This window comes from Schistocerca gregaria, chromosome X (assembly GCF_023897955.1).
Source record: "Schistocerca gregaria isolate iqSchGreg1 chromosome X, iqSchGreg1.2, whole genome shotgun sequence".
Taxonomy (NCBI): domain Eukaryota; kingdom Metazoa; phylum Arthropoda; class Insecta; order Orthoptera; family Acrididae; genus Schistocerca; species Schistocerca gregaria.
Window position 1 is genome coordinate 215,204,624 of NC_064931.1, and position 18,679 is coordinate 215,223,302.

The window sequence follows — 18,679 nt, forward strand, 5'->3', positions numbered from 1 at the left end:
TCCTTACTTCATCGCTACCTCGGAGATGCTGTGTCCCATTGCTTGTGCCCTAGCTACAACACCACATTCAAACTCACTTAAATCTGCCAGTGTAGCAGCAGTAACCAATTTAACAACTGCACCAGACACTTTTTGTCACATATAGGTGTTGCCGACCGCAGCACCATATTTTGCGTGTTTACATATCTCTGTATTTGAATACGCGTGCCTATACCAGTTTGTTTGGCGCTTCAGTGTAGTTGTTAATAAAATTGTTAGATTTAAATAAGCTGCCATATATCACTACAGATCTCACTGACACCCCTTGCAATATGAAAAAAAAAAATCATATCACTAACTACACTTTTGCTTTTCACATGATAAAACTGTCCCATCAGGCATGACATTTTATTTTATTACTGGTTTACTACTAACTGTATTTGCAACACATTTTGCTGACAGTATCCACATATACCATTGAATGTACCTGCAAAAATATGTGATTGTATAACACATAGTTCAGGAGATATGGCTGTCATAAACAATGTGCTGTGTGAAAATGAAACTGCAGGGCGAAATTCGCTAGAGATAGGTGTGCAATGCATGTACAAATATGAATATAGTAGGTTGAATATATGTGAAATGTATGTGACAAGTGTGTACGTGAGTAAGCCTGTGGGTAAAAGAGGATGGGGGAGGAGCAATCGGACAGAGAGGGGCAGGGGGAGATGAAATGAGAGATGGAGAAGGAGAAGATGTTCTAATAGAAGACTGGAATAAAGACATACCTGGACAATGCCGGGTACTCAGCCAGTAATTAAGTAATTTTGTTTATATTATAGACTACTGAAGGTGTCTAGCATGAAGGGACAAAACATATTTGGTACACACGTGCAAAACATTCACTTGTAAAATATGGAATTTTTCTTATGTATATGATAAAGCATAATGCAGTAGCAATTGAAGAGAAATGGCTGCAAATATCAACAGTAGAAACACGATGAGTTAACTTTGACAATTTTGTTGTTTTTAATGTTCTACTTCATTCCTTTTCTTTCACTAGGGCAATGTCAAGGACCTACCAGAACCAGTCACCATACAGTGCATACAGACAGATGGAAGGTGGTTCCATTTTTTAGTGTTCCAGCTCAACACCCTAAATCTGAATGGCAAAGATGGAGTAAAGAATATAATGTGGAATATTCCAAGAATCCAATTATTTAATTCATGTACTTATGTCAAAGGTAAACCAACATTGGAGGGATATAATCCAGAGGTATTTAAGAGATTGTTAGGATTTTATAAACACAGTCTTCACTAGCAGAATGTTATTGTCAACTATAAATAAACAAATTGTATAGACAAATCTGAGTAAACTTTTTCTGTTATACCAACAGTAATAGTATTACACCACATTCATGTGATTACATTCAGTTTTAGAAGCAATAAATGAATTCCCTTTGGTAAACATTCTTTCATAAAAAAAACATCGCAATATGTATGAGAGAAAGTAATTTGTCACCAATTATTTGATAAATAGTGTTTACAAGTGGATGGGACAACTGTTAAGTTAATGCAAAGTTATTGAGCCATTTTGACACATTACCTGTCTGCGTTTGTCTTGGGCTCTTCGGCTGACATTTTTTCAACGATTTTTGGCATTTCACCAGTACAAGTGGCACTGACAAAGATTCACCCTCTGTTGCCAGTGGCAGAACAGCACCAGCAATAGTGGGCGAATCTTCAACATTGCCGGCCACTAGTGCCTAATGAAACATCAGAAAAATTGTAAGTGATATCAGCCAAAGATCTCAAGACAAAAGCCAATTTTACTTACCATTCAGTTCCTTTTATACACATATCAAAAAAAGTTTCGCATCACCTGGGTTCTGAGGGTTCTGGAACCTGTACAGAAAATTGGAATGGAGATCAACATAAACATCATTTCTGCCCTTTTTATTACTCATGAAAATCACACATTGCAGTTTGTACCACCATACAGTGACACCTTCAGAGGTGGTGGTCAAGAGTGCTGTACACACCGGTACTTCTAATACCCAGTAGCATGTCTTCTTTGCCTGTATTCACCGTGGCATACTATTCACAAGTTCATCAAGGCACTGTTGATCCAGATTGTGCCACTCCTCAATGGCGATTCGGCGTATATCCCTCAGAGTGGTTGGTGGGTCATGTCGTCCATAAACAGCCCTTTTCAATCCATCTCGGGCATGTTCGATAGGGTTCCTGTCTGAAGAACATGCTGGCCACTCTACTCGAGCGATATCATTATCCTGAAGGAAGTCATTCACAAGATGTGCAGGATAGGGGTGCGAATTGTCATCCATGTAGATGAATGCCTTGCCAATATGCTGCTGATATGGTTGCACTATCAGTCAGAGGATGGCATTTACGTATCTATGTCTTGCAATTTTTTGTCTTCGTGTTGTTTGTGGACTGTTCATATTGCTTTTGTGACTGTTTTCCTGGTATCTTTGAGATCTTCCAGGGTCTTTTGATTTTTGTTGCACAACCAATTTTGCCATGCCTGTTGTCTGAGCTTTATCAGTTGGTCACACTCATCTTACATGTTCTTGTTTGTGGTGCTACAGTTTCAGCTGCTTTTAAAAGTCCTGCTTGCAGTTGTTGCCAATTTTGTGGTTTTAAAATGTGTGTTTCTTTTGTAAATTGTTCATTACCATTTATCTTTTGTACATCATATTTACGTTTTGCAGATTTCTTAGTGAATTTTCTTTTTTCTGGAATGACATCTAGGGAGAATTTTGTTGGGTAATGGTCAGAATCTAGGTCTAGTCCATTAAGGACTTTAAGTTTCATGATTTCTACTGTTTTTATGCAGGGTATCATTACATGATCCAAGTTTTCATTTTCTAGGCTATTTTCTTGAAAAATGTTGATTTGAAATATATTATAGATATAAGCTCCCAGGAAAAGTATTTACTTTTCTGGGGTCAAACGTAGAAGTTAATAGTTTGAACCATTTTTATTGTATGGTGCACGTAGTTTTGGAATACAGTTTCTCAACAAAGACCTGTTTAAAATGTAGGGATAACTTTTATATGTATCATTAGTTCAGTTTGCGTAAAACTACATGTTTTTATATAAAAAATCTGAAGTTAGATTTTCAAAATTAAAAATGACTTTAATCCAATATGGCAGACCAAAAATTACGCTTTGACCAACAAAAAGTGTTTTCATTACTTACGTTTAGTCTCAAATCCCAAGACCAATCTTTCCTGTAACTAATTCTTCCTGGAGAGCAATTATCTCTTTCTTCTTGGCGAGGAATGCCGATCTAGCTGAGCTGAATATGCTGCATTTGGCAGCCTGCACACATTGTTTATAAGCTTTTTTAGCCTGAGATCAAGAAAGGGTTTAGCAAGGAAAAGAAGATCATCTTACAGTAACCTAATATACCGAGTACGATGTGACAGGTGCCTCATGGAGTGGGTCATCCAGTTCCAGATCCCCAGTTGCCCTAATAATTAACTTTTCTAGTTTCAGTGAAGTTGAAGACCAGTCAGATACAGGCCATCCTTCCACATCTAACAATCCCACCTATACACCATTATCATCTAGTGAAATGCACGAAGTCGTGCAAAGTGAACTCGGTGATCCTGTTACAGACTTGGACCTTCCAAAGCATAAAACTGAATTGTTTTTCGTTTCATGGAGTGGAATCTTCTGGAATGTACAGTTGAAGAATGTAATTTTTTGCCTATGTCAAAAACACTTGACAGATTTCCCAGCACAACAAATGTAATGCCATACTCAACAGATGTTGAAAGTTTGGTGCAAGAATTCAATATCTTATACGAACAGGACAATTGGAGACTTTTCATGGGTAGTTCGAAAACTAGTTTGAAAGCCATGCCATTACATAATGACAGTGCGCTTCTTTCCATTCAGTCCTAGGAAAGGAAAGTTACATCATGATGAGACAGATTTTACATGGCATTGATTATGAAAAGCATCAATGGCTTATATGTGCTTATTTAAAAGTGATTGGTGAGCGTATGGGCCTACGAGGTGGGCACACTATGTACCATTGTTGCATTTGTGAGTGGGACAGTTGTGCTAAGGATTTACATTACAAACAGAAGGCCAGGGCGCAACAAGAAGCTTTATTACTTGGCAAGAAAAATGTCTCATGGGAACCACTTGTAAATCCCCATAAAGTACTGTTACCACCATTACATGTGAAACTAGGGTGGATGAAGTCAATTGCAAAAGCAGTGAATAAGAGCTATGAATAACTATTTGAATACTTGAGAGAAAATTCCCTGGACTGAGTGTTGAGAAGATGAAGCAGGGAGTATTCATTGCCCCACAAATACATAATATCCTTGGAAACCTGCAGTTTCAGTTTATTCTCAGTCCTGATGACCTAAACACGTGACAATGCTTTAAGAAAGTTATGTCATTTTACTTGGGCGACAGGAGGGCTGTAAATTACATTGAACTTGTGAATGACCTTATAATATATGCCTATGAGAAACTGAAATGTAACATGTCACTCAAAAAGCACTTCATTCTTTGACATGTCAGATTGTGGGGTGTTTAGTGATGAACATGGCGAGAGATTTCACCAACAAATCTCTGCAATGGAACATCAAGACAAAGCAAAATTCAGTGCTTCAATGCTGGCAGATTTGTACTGAACTGCAGAAAGACTAGCATCTTACCCATAAGAGGCAGCCGAAGAGAAAACATGTATTGTAAACAAGTTAGCTGTTAACAGTGTATCTTTAATTGAACTAAATTGAGTGTAGGTTTTCATGTATTAATCTAAAACACTTTGATTTATTTTTCCCTGTGATTTGTGAATAGGTAGACTTTACAATTTTGCATTGCTCATATATTTCAGTGACATAGCCTGCCAAATATCTAAAAACATAGAGCCTATGATGTCATCTATGGATTCAGCACCCCTTAAAGTGTATACATTCATTTGGATATTATTCTTATTATTAAAAATTTTGATTGAAATATGATAAATATATCAGTATTTCAGTAAAAATATACCCTTCAACACCCTGTATATAAAAAAATAGAGCTATTTTTGAAAAATGGACTCCATATTTGTGACCAGTGTATCAAATTAAGCCTGAAACCTTTGTAAAATATTTGATAAGTAAATGTGTATTGGGCAATGCAACACTTCTTAGACTATGGCCAACTAAAATATGTGAATAACATAACAGTTCAAGAACTTCCAAACCTGAGGTGATCTAGATTTTTAGTTGTCATTTTCAACTTCAGCACATTGAAATCTATAAATCAGAGGCAGCCACGAATTCGGCTTGTAAGCCATGCACTGTCTCCTGTAGTGCTAAAAAAAAAATTTCTTTATTATTTATTTTTGGCACACGGAAGACAATATAATTTTATCTGTTACAAACTGTCGGCATATAGACAGATGCCAACATTTTCACAGATTTTAGCTCTCTGGTTGCCGAGTAACTTGGGTTATTTAGTTTCGTAATCGAAGGAAGGTCATTCACCCACATATGTTATTGAAATGTTGTATCACTTTTGCATCCTCATCTTGGAGATATGGAAACTCTACCTGAGGAAAACAATATAGAATCCTGAACAGTTTTAACATAAAAGGATTCGTCTTTTAAACAGAAATTACATTGCAAATCAACCAGTTACATCCACATGTGCACAGGGACGCTTTCAATTGAATCAACAAACTATCTAAAAATCAGCTTGAGAACAGATGTAAGATTGTCACTGTCTTTAAAATGTTTAGAGAACTATCCTTGTAATTCTTTCAAGGCCACAACTAATTCTCCAAACGCCACATTTTCTTTAATGCCAGTGAGTTTAGGGAAGTGGACTGTTTTTGTCAGAATTTGCCCCTTCTACAAATGCAATATTCTTTTTAAATGCATTCCAATCAAATCATAAATAAGTTGTTACTCACCATTCAGTGTCTTATAGTGGGCAGTGTGCAATCAAGTCCATTTAAAATGTGAGGTCTGCAATCAAATTCAGATGTTCTAATTTTCCTTCTTGCACTCCTTTTTCTTTCCAAAATTCATCAATAACAGGATTTAAATAAAAAATTCATTGCAGGCAGGCCCCTTGACCTAACCAACATAATTTGCAGTAACATGTAAGTCTCAATACGCTTTGTTCAAGTCTATCAAAAACTGTTGTGTGTGACTTCAGATATTGTACTGTTCATAACAACTATTTCTTCATGTGCTCCATGCCTGCAAATTTAGCAAAAGTGCTTCTTCATGTACAGAACAATGAATCCCATCTGTCAGTTATTGATTGTAAGTTTATGCTCTTTCATTTTCAACTAAATCTTTAAATTCTTTGGTATTATTATGTTATTTTATAGCAAATCTGTGGTACCCATTGATTATGCAACTCCATAATGGACGCTGAGAATTCTCTTCTCTCTTTTCTGCCATTCCCATTCATTTTTAAAGGCTTCTGGTGATATTTCACTAGACTGCCTCGACCGAGCCATGTGACGCAGTGGTTAGACACTGGACTCGCATTCGGGAGGACGACGGTTCAATCCCGCGTCTGGCCATCCTGATTTAGGTTTTCCGTGATTTCCCTAAATCGCTCCAGTCAAATGCCGGGATGGTTTCTTTCAAAGGGCATGGTCGACTTCCTTCCCCATCCTTCCCTAATTCGATGAGATCGATGACCTCGCTGACTGGTCTTCTTCCCCAAAACAACCCAACCCAAATAGACTGCCTCTCTTTTTGCCACCAGCCACTGGACCTGGGAACGTCTTTCATACCACGAACAAATAGTGAATGGTAAACAACAGTGACACTGTGATTCTGTCAAACTGAAGAGAGTTGTGCTGACCAAAAAATGCCACATTGCAATCCTAAATGAGATGTTGCACTGTCTGGGGTACTTCCAAGAAGTACCGAGCAAAGCCAAAATGTGGCATGCACATCTGTCTCACATGAAGTTTGGCTTGCTGTGGCTGGCCCTGATATAAATCAACTATTTTGTCATCTAGCATTATCCAAGCAAGCATAAGTTCATCATGTTAACTAACACAATATTTTTAGTTTTGTTTATGGATGTCTTTTTTAGCAGTTTGCTGAATAACACAGCCAGTCAAAACATCATTGTTAAAAACCAAATATCTGCATTGACAATGTTTACTTTAAGCTTGTGGGAATTATTGTGTATTGCTTAAATGTGTCACAGCAATTTAATTTGTTAATAAAAAGTTACTCATAACTCATTCAGCGAATACTCCCTGTATTAGTGCAATTCATGTATAGAGACACAAACCTCAGCAAGATCCTTTTGTGGGGCAGAAGGAATTGCCTTTTCCCCCCAAATCAGCTCTTTGAAAGGTAATTAAGCTAGGCTTTATGTGTTACTTTATGGGACTTTCACTTTAGTACTGAAAGTTTTTCAGAATAACTTATAAAATCACAGTTGTGTACTCTGCTATGATGTTGCAGACATTGCTCCAATTTAGAGCTTCAGTAAAATCATTAACAAAGTCATAAAATGAACTTTATAGGTCTTATTTTGTCACTTCAGTTTTATTATTACTTTGCAATGAGTGCAAAAGGGGCTCTGATTTTTTGAAGACATAAAGAAGACAGTCAAACATGGAATCAATGAATGAACCAGTAAAGGAAATCAAAATAGAAATGAGCAGAAAGAAAAATAAAAGCTTGTAAAGCAGAGAAAAAAAGATGAAATTATGGAACACAGAAGTGATGGAAACAACTTAGAGCAGAAGGGAGTGAGGAACAGATAAATCTACTATATAAACTGAAGGTGGAACCATCACAGTACAGGCTGAGGACCAAATTTCTGTTGTGCTGTTTTGATACTGGTTTGACAAAGCAAGCACTAAGATCCATACCTCAGAGTTACAGGAGATATTGTGCAATGGGAGGCAGTGTCAGGGTGTATACGACCCGAGACAACCGGGAGATCTAGTAAAAACCTGGGAAATTTTTTCATCCGGGAGAAAACTGGGAAAAATCCGGGAATTTTTCATTGTTTTAGTTTTTGGGTACATTTTTGTAACTTTGACTAGTAAGAACCAATACTCTAACAAAGAATATTACTATATCTCGCTACTGCCGAATAATACTGCAGCAATAAAACACGAACGAGAGAAAAAAACGAAAATAAAACCTAAGTTGCAAAGGAAATGCGCCATATAAAGGAACAAAACACAGTGCTCATACAAGCGTCTGCCAACAGCAAAATGTGTCAAAGGCTTTAAGAAGACTATGCAATGTTTCATAACAACAAATTGCCTCCTATGAGCGTGACGTCACAACTGTTTACATTAGATTTGTTTGAGCGGTTGCGGGTGAGTTTATGCGCACGTGCAGTTGAGTCGCGTATGAGTAGTACCTTCTCCCGCTTCTGGCTATAGAAGTGTGACAGTTAACTGTATAAAGAATCGCAGCAAGCAGCCAGATACTATGTGGAAAAATTTTACTGGTGCACCTAAGAGCTGGCAGATTCACACATGCGCAACAAACCTGAAACTAGGGAGCGGGGGCAAATGGGGGTATCTATCTGTCCTGGGCAGGAGTTTCAGGGGGGGGGGGGGGGGGGGCGCGACACCAAAATCATATTATTGAGGAAAAAGACCTTGTTTCGCTAAGTGCCTAGCATCCAGTGCACGTTGGTCTGTCGATTACTCATATGATTTTGAACGCATCCCTGTTGGTTTTTGAACTTTTTTGATCAAATTCTAAGTTGATTTCTGAATGAATCGTAAAATGATTTTTGAATGCGTGCATAGTGTACATGATGTCTCTGCCAATGGAATCCCCGTCGCATCTAGAAATAAACTTTCCTGCAGACAAAAGGGGACGGGTCTATACGATCTGAGCGAATAATGCCGAAAGGGTGAACGACAATTGCTGTTTCTGTGGTTGACTGGGTTTGCAAATCATCAGCATTGTTATAATTACTAGCGAATTCCATAGATTCAGGCTACCAGAGTGGAAATAAATGACTAACAGGAATAAGAGGCAACTAAGATTACTTGTTGTCTTCCCCGTGTATCCAAGAAAATTAATTTTGACAGGAAATTTTTGGCCAGACCGGTACACTACAGTCCCTGACTATCAGCCGCTAAAGTTCTATTCTGGGAGTAGCACGGAAAACACGTTGTAAGAGCACTTAACAACACCTAACCGGAGAACAAATGCTGTATAACTAAACCGGTGATTGTGGCAGAGTTAGTGAAGTTAACCAGAGAATAAATTTTACACTGGCAGGAATAGTTACAGAATTAGTGATGACAAGATTGCTTGTTAGAACGAGAAAGGAGAAGAAATGGAGACTCTCACAAATTACAGAAGACTATGACGATTTCAAATTTATATAAAAAATTACGTACTACTACTTTTCGATCTCATGCTTCAGAAGCTAGAGAGTACAAATGGAAATATGAAATTATTTCTTAACCTTAAACTTTTTGCCAGTAGAAGGCCTAATGGGCTTTTGATATTGGTACTTCGTGAATTATATTCTGTCGTTTATAAAAATGTCCATTTGTGCCAAAGCAGTCTAATTTATTTGGTGTGTGTAACAACTGCTGCAATATTAGGCAGGCCTATTTCGTTTTATCTAGCAGACAGTGACAAAATACATGTAATCAGATTGAGAAACCACACCAGTCTTGGGTACTATTTGTATTAACAGCTTTTCTGCTGTTAGACAATGACATTTCGTTTTTTCATGTAGCAAAACGTTGACGAACTTTGATGGCGTAATAGATTCCTTTCCAGAAAGGAAAGTACACCATATAAAACTGTGGCAAGATTAGAGAGAAAAAAAAGATAGGACTTAAAGATTGAAGAAATGTGTACTGTCTTGCTTCTATCTTGTCTTTACTCGTTTTATGTCTCCTATATATGATTTTATGTCACACAGAACAGCAAGTTATTAGCTAATAGGCAGTAAAGACTGCAAATTTTCTGAAGAGTTGTTGTTCTCCCAGTTACAAATAATCCCATCCACTATTAATTGCGAGATTTTTTTTAAGCGGGGCAGGATGTCAAATTGGTCGACTGCGAGCAGGAGAGGCACCACAGGACATTTTAATTTCCACTGGCCTGAATATAGTTTGATGGCACCTGTTACAAAATATTACACGTTTGAATTCCACAGAGCGAAATATAGAGACGTGTGATGGAAGAATGCTGTGTGAAGAGGAGTGGCACTGCACTTCTGCACACTTAAGACCAAATAACATGTCTTACGTTGCCTCGATCATATATGTTTTATGTATCAGAAACTTCAGAAAGACGTGTGCTACAATATGAAGATATTTTTTTTAAAAGTCGATTTTTTAAATTTTTGGCCTCAAACGCTCAAGGAAGGGGAGCGCCACTATCTAATATTGGCCCAGTTCAGAAATATTGTAGATCCGGACCTGATGCACAGAGCAATCTAAGTTGTAGTGGGGAGGTGGTAGCCTCCACGTGACCCGTGTTTACATTAAGTGATTTTCCTGTTTCCTCTTCATTTATTGTTCTCACGTCAAATGAAAACAAAATGGATTTCTGTGGTCCGGAGCTATCAAGTGAATTAAAACACATTCTCATAATTAGGGAACGATAAAATAAATTATTAATTTCAGATTTTATTTTGCTTCTACCTTTCTGACAGTCAAGCATTAATCACCTTGCAGAACAATGAAGTTATCTTTGTTGGTTTGTTAAAGATATTTGTCTTTTATTAATATTTTGAGGCAGTCAATTTATTTGAAACAAAGTGTTTAATTCCACGCTATTGCCTAGTTTCAACTGTTCGCTACATTTCAAGATCACGTTTTCATCATGTAGCACGTATGGCATTATGCCATAATAAAGTATCAAACATGAGATAATGCGGTACTGGTACTCCAAGAAAATTCATGTCTGAATCTGGATATACGAATGTGCACTTTAAACCGAATTATGCATTTTATTAGGGTTCACAAAATTCCCATGCTCTTGGAGTATCTTATAACGTCTTGTTTCTTTTATGACATGATGTAAGATCTTTTAATGTTTTACACGTACGAATGTATGGGCTTCCAGCGTCATTGTAGCTGAGCAAGCACAGCGACACCTGTCATCTGGCGCAACTGCTGAAACGAATCTATTTCTAACAGGACGCGGGAAAATATTCAGAGTGGTTGTTTGAAAAACATTACTTTCAAGTAAAGTAAATTTCCTTTTACACAAGATGAACTCTGTGCGCGAATGTGTGTTTGACTCTCATTCAAAATTGAAATCTTTGAGAACGACCATTTAGTATATTTTCGAGCCCAGAAGATCAGACATTTATGTCATTGTTAAAAAAAAAAAATATATACTGGCACATTTGTGTGATGTATGTTAAAGTGTAACACGTCAAAAAAGATCAACATTACGTGTGAAAGCCTAGCTTCTCTTGCAGCGTATTAATATTAGAGGCCAATATTATAGGGTACGTAAAAGCTTTTCTTTTCTTTTAGCAACGCTGTGTATATCAATTTAAACCATTACCTTTCCCTATTTCTGTGTTCGCGCTACTTAACAGTGATGTTGCTATTGACTGACTACATCACGTGTTGGAAGGTCTGAATATCCACTGTCATCAGCTGGCAAGATCGCTTGACATGAGCTACGACCGGCTTAGAAAAGCGCATAGCAATCTCAATCTCAATCCTTCGGAAAGAAACATGTGGTGTATGGTGGAATTCGAATTAATACTTTCGTAATACAAAATATGCAGTGTACATGTTGCTGCACATCAGACATCTTTCCAAAACATGTTTTTCCCCCCTGAGTTTAGTTTTCTAAAGTGCTGGGAAATTCTATGCTGTTGTATAAAACCGCAACCATTGAAAGGATTGATAAGTTTTACAGTTCCGGGGAAAAGTATACTGTTACTTAACATGGAAAAAGTGTATTTTCATCTGGGAGAAAGTGTATTTTTAACTGGGAAATCCAGGAGAAAGCCGGGAATTTTTTTTCCTCGTCCACGTATACACCCTGAGTGTGTTGCCAGTTCCAATTCTTTGTCATTTTTATCCTCACTTAAGCTAGATGCACATGAAGGGTTTTTCAATTGGCCAATTAGAGACTCATTTTGTTACAACAGTGGTGATCTATATAAGTATGCATATGACCGATTGAAACACTGGTTGACAAAATATCTGTAGCAAGACACAATATTATTGACTGATTATCCATGGCTGAGGGAGTCATGCTTACAGGTTCTCATGCCCAGCCATACGTGCTTTTTTTTTTTGCTCTGCCAATTGCTGTGCAGTGAGTGACACATTCATAAGATCGAAAATATCAGTACTGAACTACTAATCTCTTTGGTAAATTGTTGACCTACATTGAAATGCCGTAGTGCAGGGAAGGCCAAGAATGCGGCACATATGCATGCACGCGTGCCGAGCTTTCACACGTGTGCGGATCACTCCCTTCTACTAATCTCTTTGGTAAATTGTTGACCTACATTGAAATGCCGTAGTGCAGGGAAGGCCAAGAATGCGGCACATATGCATGCACGCGTGCCGAGCTTTCACACGTGTGCGGATCACTCCCTTCTACTAATCTCTTTGGTAAATTGTTGACCTACATTGAAATGCTGTAGTGCAGGGATGGCCAAGAATGCGGCACATATGCATGCACGCGTGCCGAGCTTTCACACGCGTGCAGATCACTCCCTTCTGACATCACACGTCCCCCACTACCACACCAGCTGACTGAGCGCGCATACTACGAACATGCAGCATGCAACAGTGCATTCGCGTAAGGAACACAGCCCTGCTAGCATGTGGCTTAGTTTCATATTACAACATTTGATAATATTAAGCTCTGTGCAACACATTGTGTTGAGCAATACTGAATCTTTGTTGGCTGTTGGTACACCTACAGAAAACTAACAATAACGCTGGGTTTGAAACTGCATTACACCAACAATATCGTGCTTCTCACATCGTCACTCATAAAATTCTTACAACATTTAAGCTGAGATATACAAACAGACGTAAAAGTAGTATACAGCATGCAGTATGATGTGGAATAAGTGATTCTAACTAAATGTGAAACAAGCAAATTTTATTATCTGGAACTACTGTACAGAATTTGCAATAACTACAATTCTCAGCAAAACATATGACAAATACAACAAAATTATCACCATTAATTTAATTATTTTTGGTACGCTGTATACATAATAAAGTTCATATCGGGCACAAACTGATGGCACACAGACAAACGCTGACAGTTTCTCATATTTTCATCACACAGATTGCCACGTAATCGTGACTTATTTAGTTTCATAATCAAAAAAACCTTTCACAGACGTATGTCGATCCAAACATTGATATAACTTTTGCAGCCTCATTGTGGAGACGGGGAAACTCTTCCTTGAGGAAAACCTTTGTAAAATTCCTGGACAGTTTTTACATTAAAAAAAATTACACTGCAGATCGATCAATTCCAACTGAAACGGCAAAGGGTCTAGAAAATAGTTCAAAAACAGATGTCAGACTGGCAGTGTCCTGAAAAGGATTGGAAAATTGTGTCTGTAGATACTCAAACACAGAAATGAATTCGTCAGAAATTGCGTTTTCTCTGACTTTAGAGAGCATAAGGAAATGGACGGTATTCTTTCTCATGAGTTGTTCCTTCCACAATATGAGTTTCTTATTAATTCATCCATTTTTTCCATCAGATCAGAAATAAGCTGCTTCTCACCTTGCAAAGTCTTATTGAGAGCATTCAAGTGTGCAGTCAGTGGTAAATAACATCTCCATACTTGTCGTTCAGTTCCATGAGAAACTGTTGAAACTGACGGTGTACTAAGCCATGCAACTTCAAAAAAATTTGTATGGTGACTACCGACTTCATCACATGCTCCAAACTTGCATATTTAGCACAAAGAGCTTCTTGGTGTACAAAACAATGAACTCCATACAAATCTATTGTCGGTCGTCCTAGTTTTTTACACAACAATGCTACAAGCCTATTTTGAGCTACTAACATTGCTGGCGCTCCATCCGTGGTGACTGAAACTAACATTTTTCAATTCAGGCCAACGGCTTCAACTGCCTCTTCAACTGCTTTTAGCAAGTTGGTACCCCTCATTGTGTCTTTCATTGGTACTAAATCTAACAGTTCTTCTGTCACGTGCAAATTTGTTTTGACTCCACAAACATAAATCGCTAGTTGTGCTGTGTCCGAAATGTCGGTGGACTCGTCCAAAGCAATCGAGAATGCAATAAACTTGCAGGCACTATCAATTAACTGCCTATAGCCATCCGCTGTCAGCTATTGTCTGTCTGGAAAGAATAATTTCACTTTACTTCCAGTGACGTCAAGAGCTCCGACACCTCAACAATACACTCCTTGATGAAATTACCATCACTGAAAGGCTTATTTGCTCTTGCAATTTTGAGCGCTGTTTTGTAGCTTGCTCTTAAAGACAGGTCGCTACGTTTGGTTGCAGGCTAAAAACAGGAAACAAAATTTGAGTGAACTCAAAATTCGAATTCTGATGACAAATATGTACAAATGCAAACATCAGAAACACAAAGATTTGTAAGGGGTACTCACGTTCGGTCCGTCTCGCTGCATAACACTACGTCTTCTTAATTCCACCAACTTGTTTGCTTGTTTGATCTATCAGCCCCAACTAAATCATTAAGTTCTTTGTGTGTGGTGTTATAATGCCGTTCTATTGCAAATTTGTGGTGCCCAGCGAGTATGCGACTGCATAATAGACATTGAATATTTTCATCCTTCTCTTCGAAAAAATATTGCAGTTCCCATTCGGCTCTGAAGGCTCGTGACATTGTGTCACTACCCTGCCTCTTTGTGAGTGTGTGTTCCATTGCAACAACCACTGTACAGTACTTATAAACTTCCTACAAATCGCTAACAAATAGCAGGGAATAAACACGGCTGCCACTACGAATCAACTAATGCACCATATGCCGTATGAAAAGATGTCACATCACACAGCTAGTCTAATGTCATGCCATGGCGAGCAGTGCGCGAAAGACTGAGGAAGCTGAGTAGTGGCGAGGCGAACCGAGCCCTGGATGGCAAGCGTGCAGCACATAGGTACATGCATGCAATTTGGCACGCCGTGGCTATAGTGACTGCCAAAGAAAAGGAGAGCCATCTCTGGAAATCTGTGAAGATTTGATATGACGGTGGACAGAACTAACTTCTAGTGAAAATATGGAAGTAGGTGAATACATTTTTTGTTATATGAATGGAATTTATATTTTTTTCATAAATCATTTATTACACATCTACACAAAGATAGTTATTTTAGATTAAAATATTTTAGAATGTTGATTTAAAAAAAAGAAAAAGCAGAGAATAGTGACTCTTTATAGTCATGCTGTCGAGGAGTTGATCCCTCTGTGCCGTGTGGGATTAGCCGAGAGTTCGAAGGTGCTGCAGTAATGGACTGTGCGGCTGGTCTCGGCGGAGGTTCAAGTCCTCCCTCAGGCATGGGTGTGTGTGTTTGTCCTTCGGATAATTTAGGTTAAGTAGTGTGTAAGCTTAGGGACTGATGACCTTAGCAGTCAAGTCCCATAAGATTTCACACACATTTGAACATTTTGATCCCTCTGGTGAAGTAAAGTACTCAGAAAAGTATTTACACTAATTGTGAGCTAGTTGGGAAGTGCAGGCGTCTTTATATCCACAAACAAATATGTTAAAATCTAGTGAAGTTGGTTTAAAATCTTAGTGTGAAATAATTTTTGGTGAAAATAGTTGTTTAAATTTGGTCAAGCATGATAATTGGATGCTCTCCTGCATCAGGAGCAATAGTGGCAGAACATTTGTGGGAAAACATGGAGAAGGTGACAAATAAATTTCCTGGTCGTAGTATTATGGAGTGATTTCAGTTACCATCTATATACTGGGAGATTCAAGTGGTTAAGACAGATCATAAATCTCTTACAGCATCACTGACTACATGTAAATAAGAGTGCAAAAAAAGGTAGGGAGACATTTCTGCTCACCAATTGTGACAAGAAACCGAGATCACATTACTTCAGCAATCATCATCAGACATGCATCTCTGACATGAAAAGCATTGAGTAGAAATGGACGCAAGTATGTGCCGAGTGAATTTGTGAGGGAAGGGAAAGATCCTTTGTGGTTCGACAGCAAAGAAAGCTTCACAGGAGATTAAACATAGCCAAACACTCACAGACAAACAGAAACTCGACAAAGCAAAAATTAACATAAGGGAAACTCAGTGACATAAATGATATTGAAATTCCTTGTTATTGCATCACTGAGGAAGATCATACTGTAGTACCTCCTTTTGATTATCACATTGATGTCAAAATGACTGATATTTAAATGTGACTATAGGATAGCAAATCAACTGCATTTATTCAACAAAGGGAAGGCAGTTGAACGTGATATGGTATCTATATTATTCTGCATGGATTATGCAAACAAACTTGCTCCTTTTCTTGCAGCAGTCTACTGTGGGTCACTGGAGAAGTGAAGCGTTCCTAATGATAGGAAAAATGCACAGGTCTTTCCAATTTTTAATAAGTTTCATATGACACACACATACACACACACACAATCTTCTGTGCAGGGATCAACATGGATTCTGTAAATAACAGTTATATGAAACACAACTTGCTCTGTTGATTCGTGAGACCAAGCAGCTGATGTCATGTTCCATGACTTCCAGAACAATTTGATGCAGTTCCCCACTGTAGCCCAATGAACAAAATATGAGTGTATTGAATATCGGACAAGGTTTGTGGTTGGATTGAAGAGGTCTTGGCAAATAGAACACAGCATGCCATTCTGAACAGAGAAATATCTTCAAATGCAAAAGTAACTTAAGTCATGTTATAAGACCATTTATATTCACAATATATGTAGAGGACGTAATGGATAACTTTGGAAACTCCACAAGGCTGTTTGTGGAGGATGCTACACTCCTGGAAATTGAAATAAGAACACCGTGAATTCATTGTCCCAGGAAGGGGAAACTTTATTGACACATTCCTGGGTTCAGATACATCACATGATCACACTGACAGAATCACAGGCACATAGACACAGGCAACAGAGCATGCACAATGCCGGCACTAGTACAGTGTATATCCACCTTTGGCAGCAATACAGGCTGCTATTCTCCCATGGAGACGATCGTAGAGATGCTGGATGTAGTCCTGTGGAACGGCTTGCCATGCCATTTCCACCTGGCGCCTCAGTTGGACCAGTGTTCGTGCTGGACGTGCAGACAGCGTGAGACGACGCTTCATCCAGTCCCAAACATGGTCAATGGGGGACAGATCCGGAGATCTTGCTGGCCAGGGTAGTTGACTTACACCTTCTAGAGCACGTTGGGTGGCATGGGATACATGCGGACGTGCATTGTCCTGTTGGAACAGCAAGTTCCCTTGCCGGTCTAGGAATGGTAGAACGATGGGTTCGATGACGGTTTGGATGTACCGTGCACTATTCAGCGTCCCCTTGACGATCACCAGAGGTGTACGGCCAGTGTAGGAGATCGCTCCCCACACCATGATGCCGGGTGTTGGCCCTGTGTGCCTCGGTCGTATGCAGTCCTGATTGTGGCGCTCACCTGCACGGCGCCAAACATGCATACGACCATCATTGGCACCAAGGCAGAAGCGACTCTCATCGCTGAAGACGACACGTCTCCATTCGTCCCTCCATTCACGCCAGTCGCGACACCACTGGAGGCAGGCTGCACGATGTTGGGGCGTGAGCGGAAGACGGCCTAACGGTGCGCGGGACAGTAGCCCAGCTTCATGGAGACGGTTGCGAATGGTCCTCGCCGATACCCCAGGAGCAACAGTGTCCCTAATTTGCTGGGAAGTGGCGGTGCGGTCCCCTACGGCACTGCGTAGGATCCTACGGTCTTGGCGTGCGTCACGCGGTCCGGTCCCAGGTCGACGGGCACGTGCACCTTCCGCCGACCACTGGCGACAACATCGATGTACTGCGGAGACCTCACGCCCCACGTGTTGAGCAATTCGGCGGTACGTCCACCCGGCCTCCCGCATGCCCACTATACGCCCTCGCTCAAAGTCCGTCAACTGCACATACGGTTCACGTCCACGCTGTCGCGGCATGCTACCAGTGTTAAAGACTGCGATGGAGCTCCGTATGCCACGGCAAACTGGCTGACACTGACGGCGGCGGTGCACAAATGCTGCGCAGCTAGCACCATTCAACAGCCAACACCGCGGTTCCTGGTGTGTCCGCTGTGCCGTGCGTGTGATCATTGCTTGTACAGCCCTCTCGCAGTGTCCAGAGCAAGTATGGTGGGTCGGACACACCGGTGTCAATGTGTTCTTTTTTCCATTTCCAGGAGTGTATTTTATACAGAGAAGTCACAGTCTAAGAAAATTGAAGCAAAATGCAAGACCTACAGAAGATTGCCGCTTAATGCATCATACATCTCACAAAAATAACATGAAGGTAAAATTAGAGAGATTCAAGTTCAGTTAGTGTGATCCAGTGGCTCAGTGGTAATGTGATATTGTTGCTATTTGTATTGTGGATATTAGGACTGAAGCATAATTCTCTGCTTAATGTTTGGTCTTACAAAGCTGTAGACATTATCAGAGGCTTTAACAACTCAGAAAACTGTTACAGACTCAAACAAGCTGAATTGTGTATCCATGCAACGG

General features: G+C 39.4%; 1 protein-coding gene across 1 annotated transcript in view; it reads left to right on the forward strand.

Annotated features, from left to right (window-relative positions):
* LOC126298472 (39S ribosomal protein L37, mitochondrial) overlaps positions 1-7,220 on the forward strand; it is a 75,969-nt gene extending 68,749 nt beyond the window's left edge. The window contains exon 6 of the mRNA XM_049989806.1: positions 1,043-7,220. Coding sequence (XP_049845763.1) covers positions 1,043-1,300 — 258 coding nt within the window. The 3' untranslated portion in view covers positions 1,301-7,220. The remainder of the gene's footprint in view (positions 1-1,042) is intronic.
* The last annotated feature ends 11,459 nt before the right edge of the window (positions 7,221-18,679 follow it).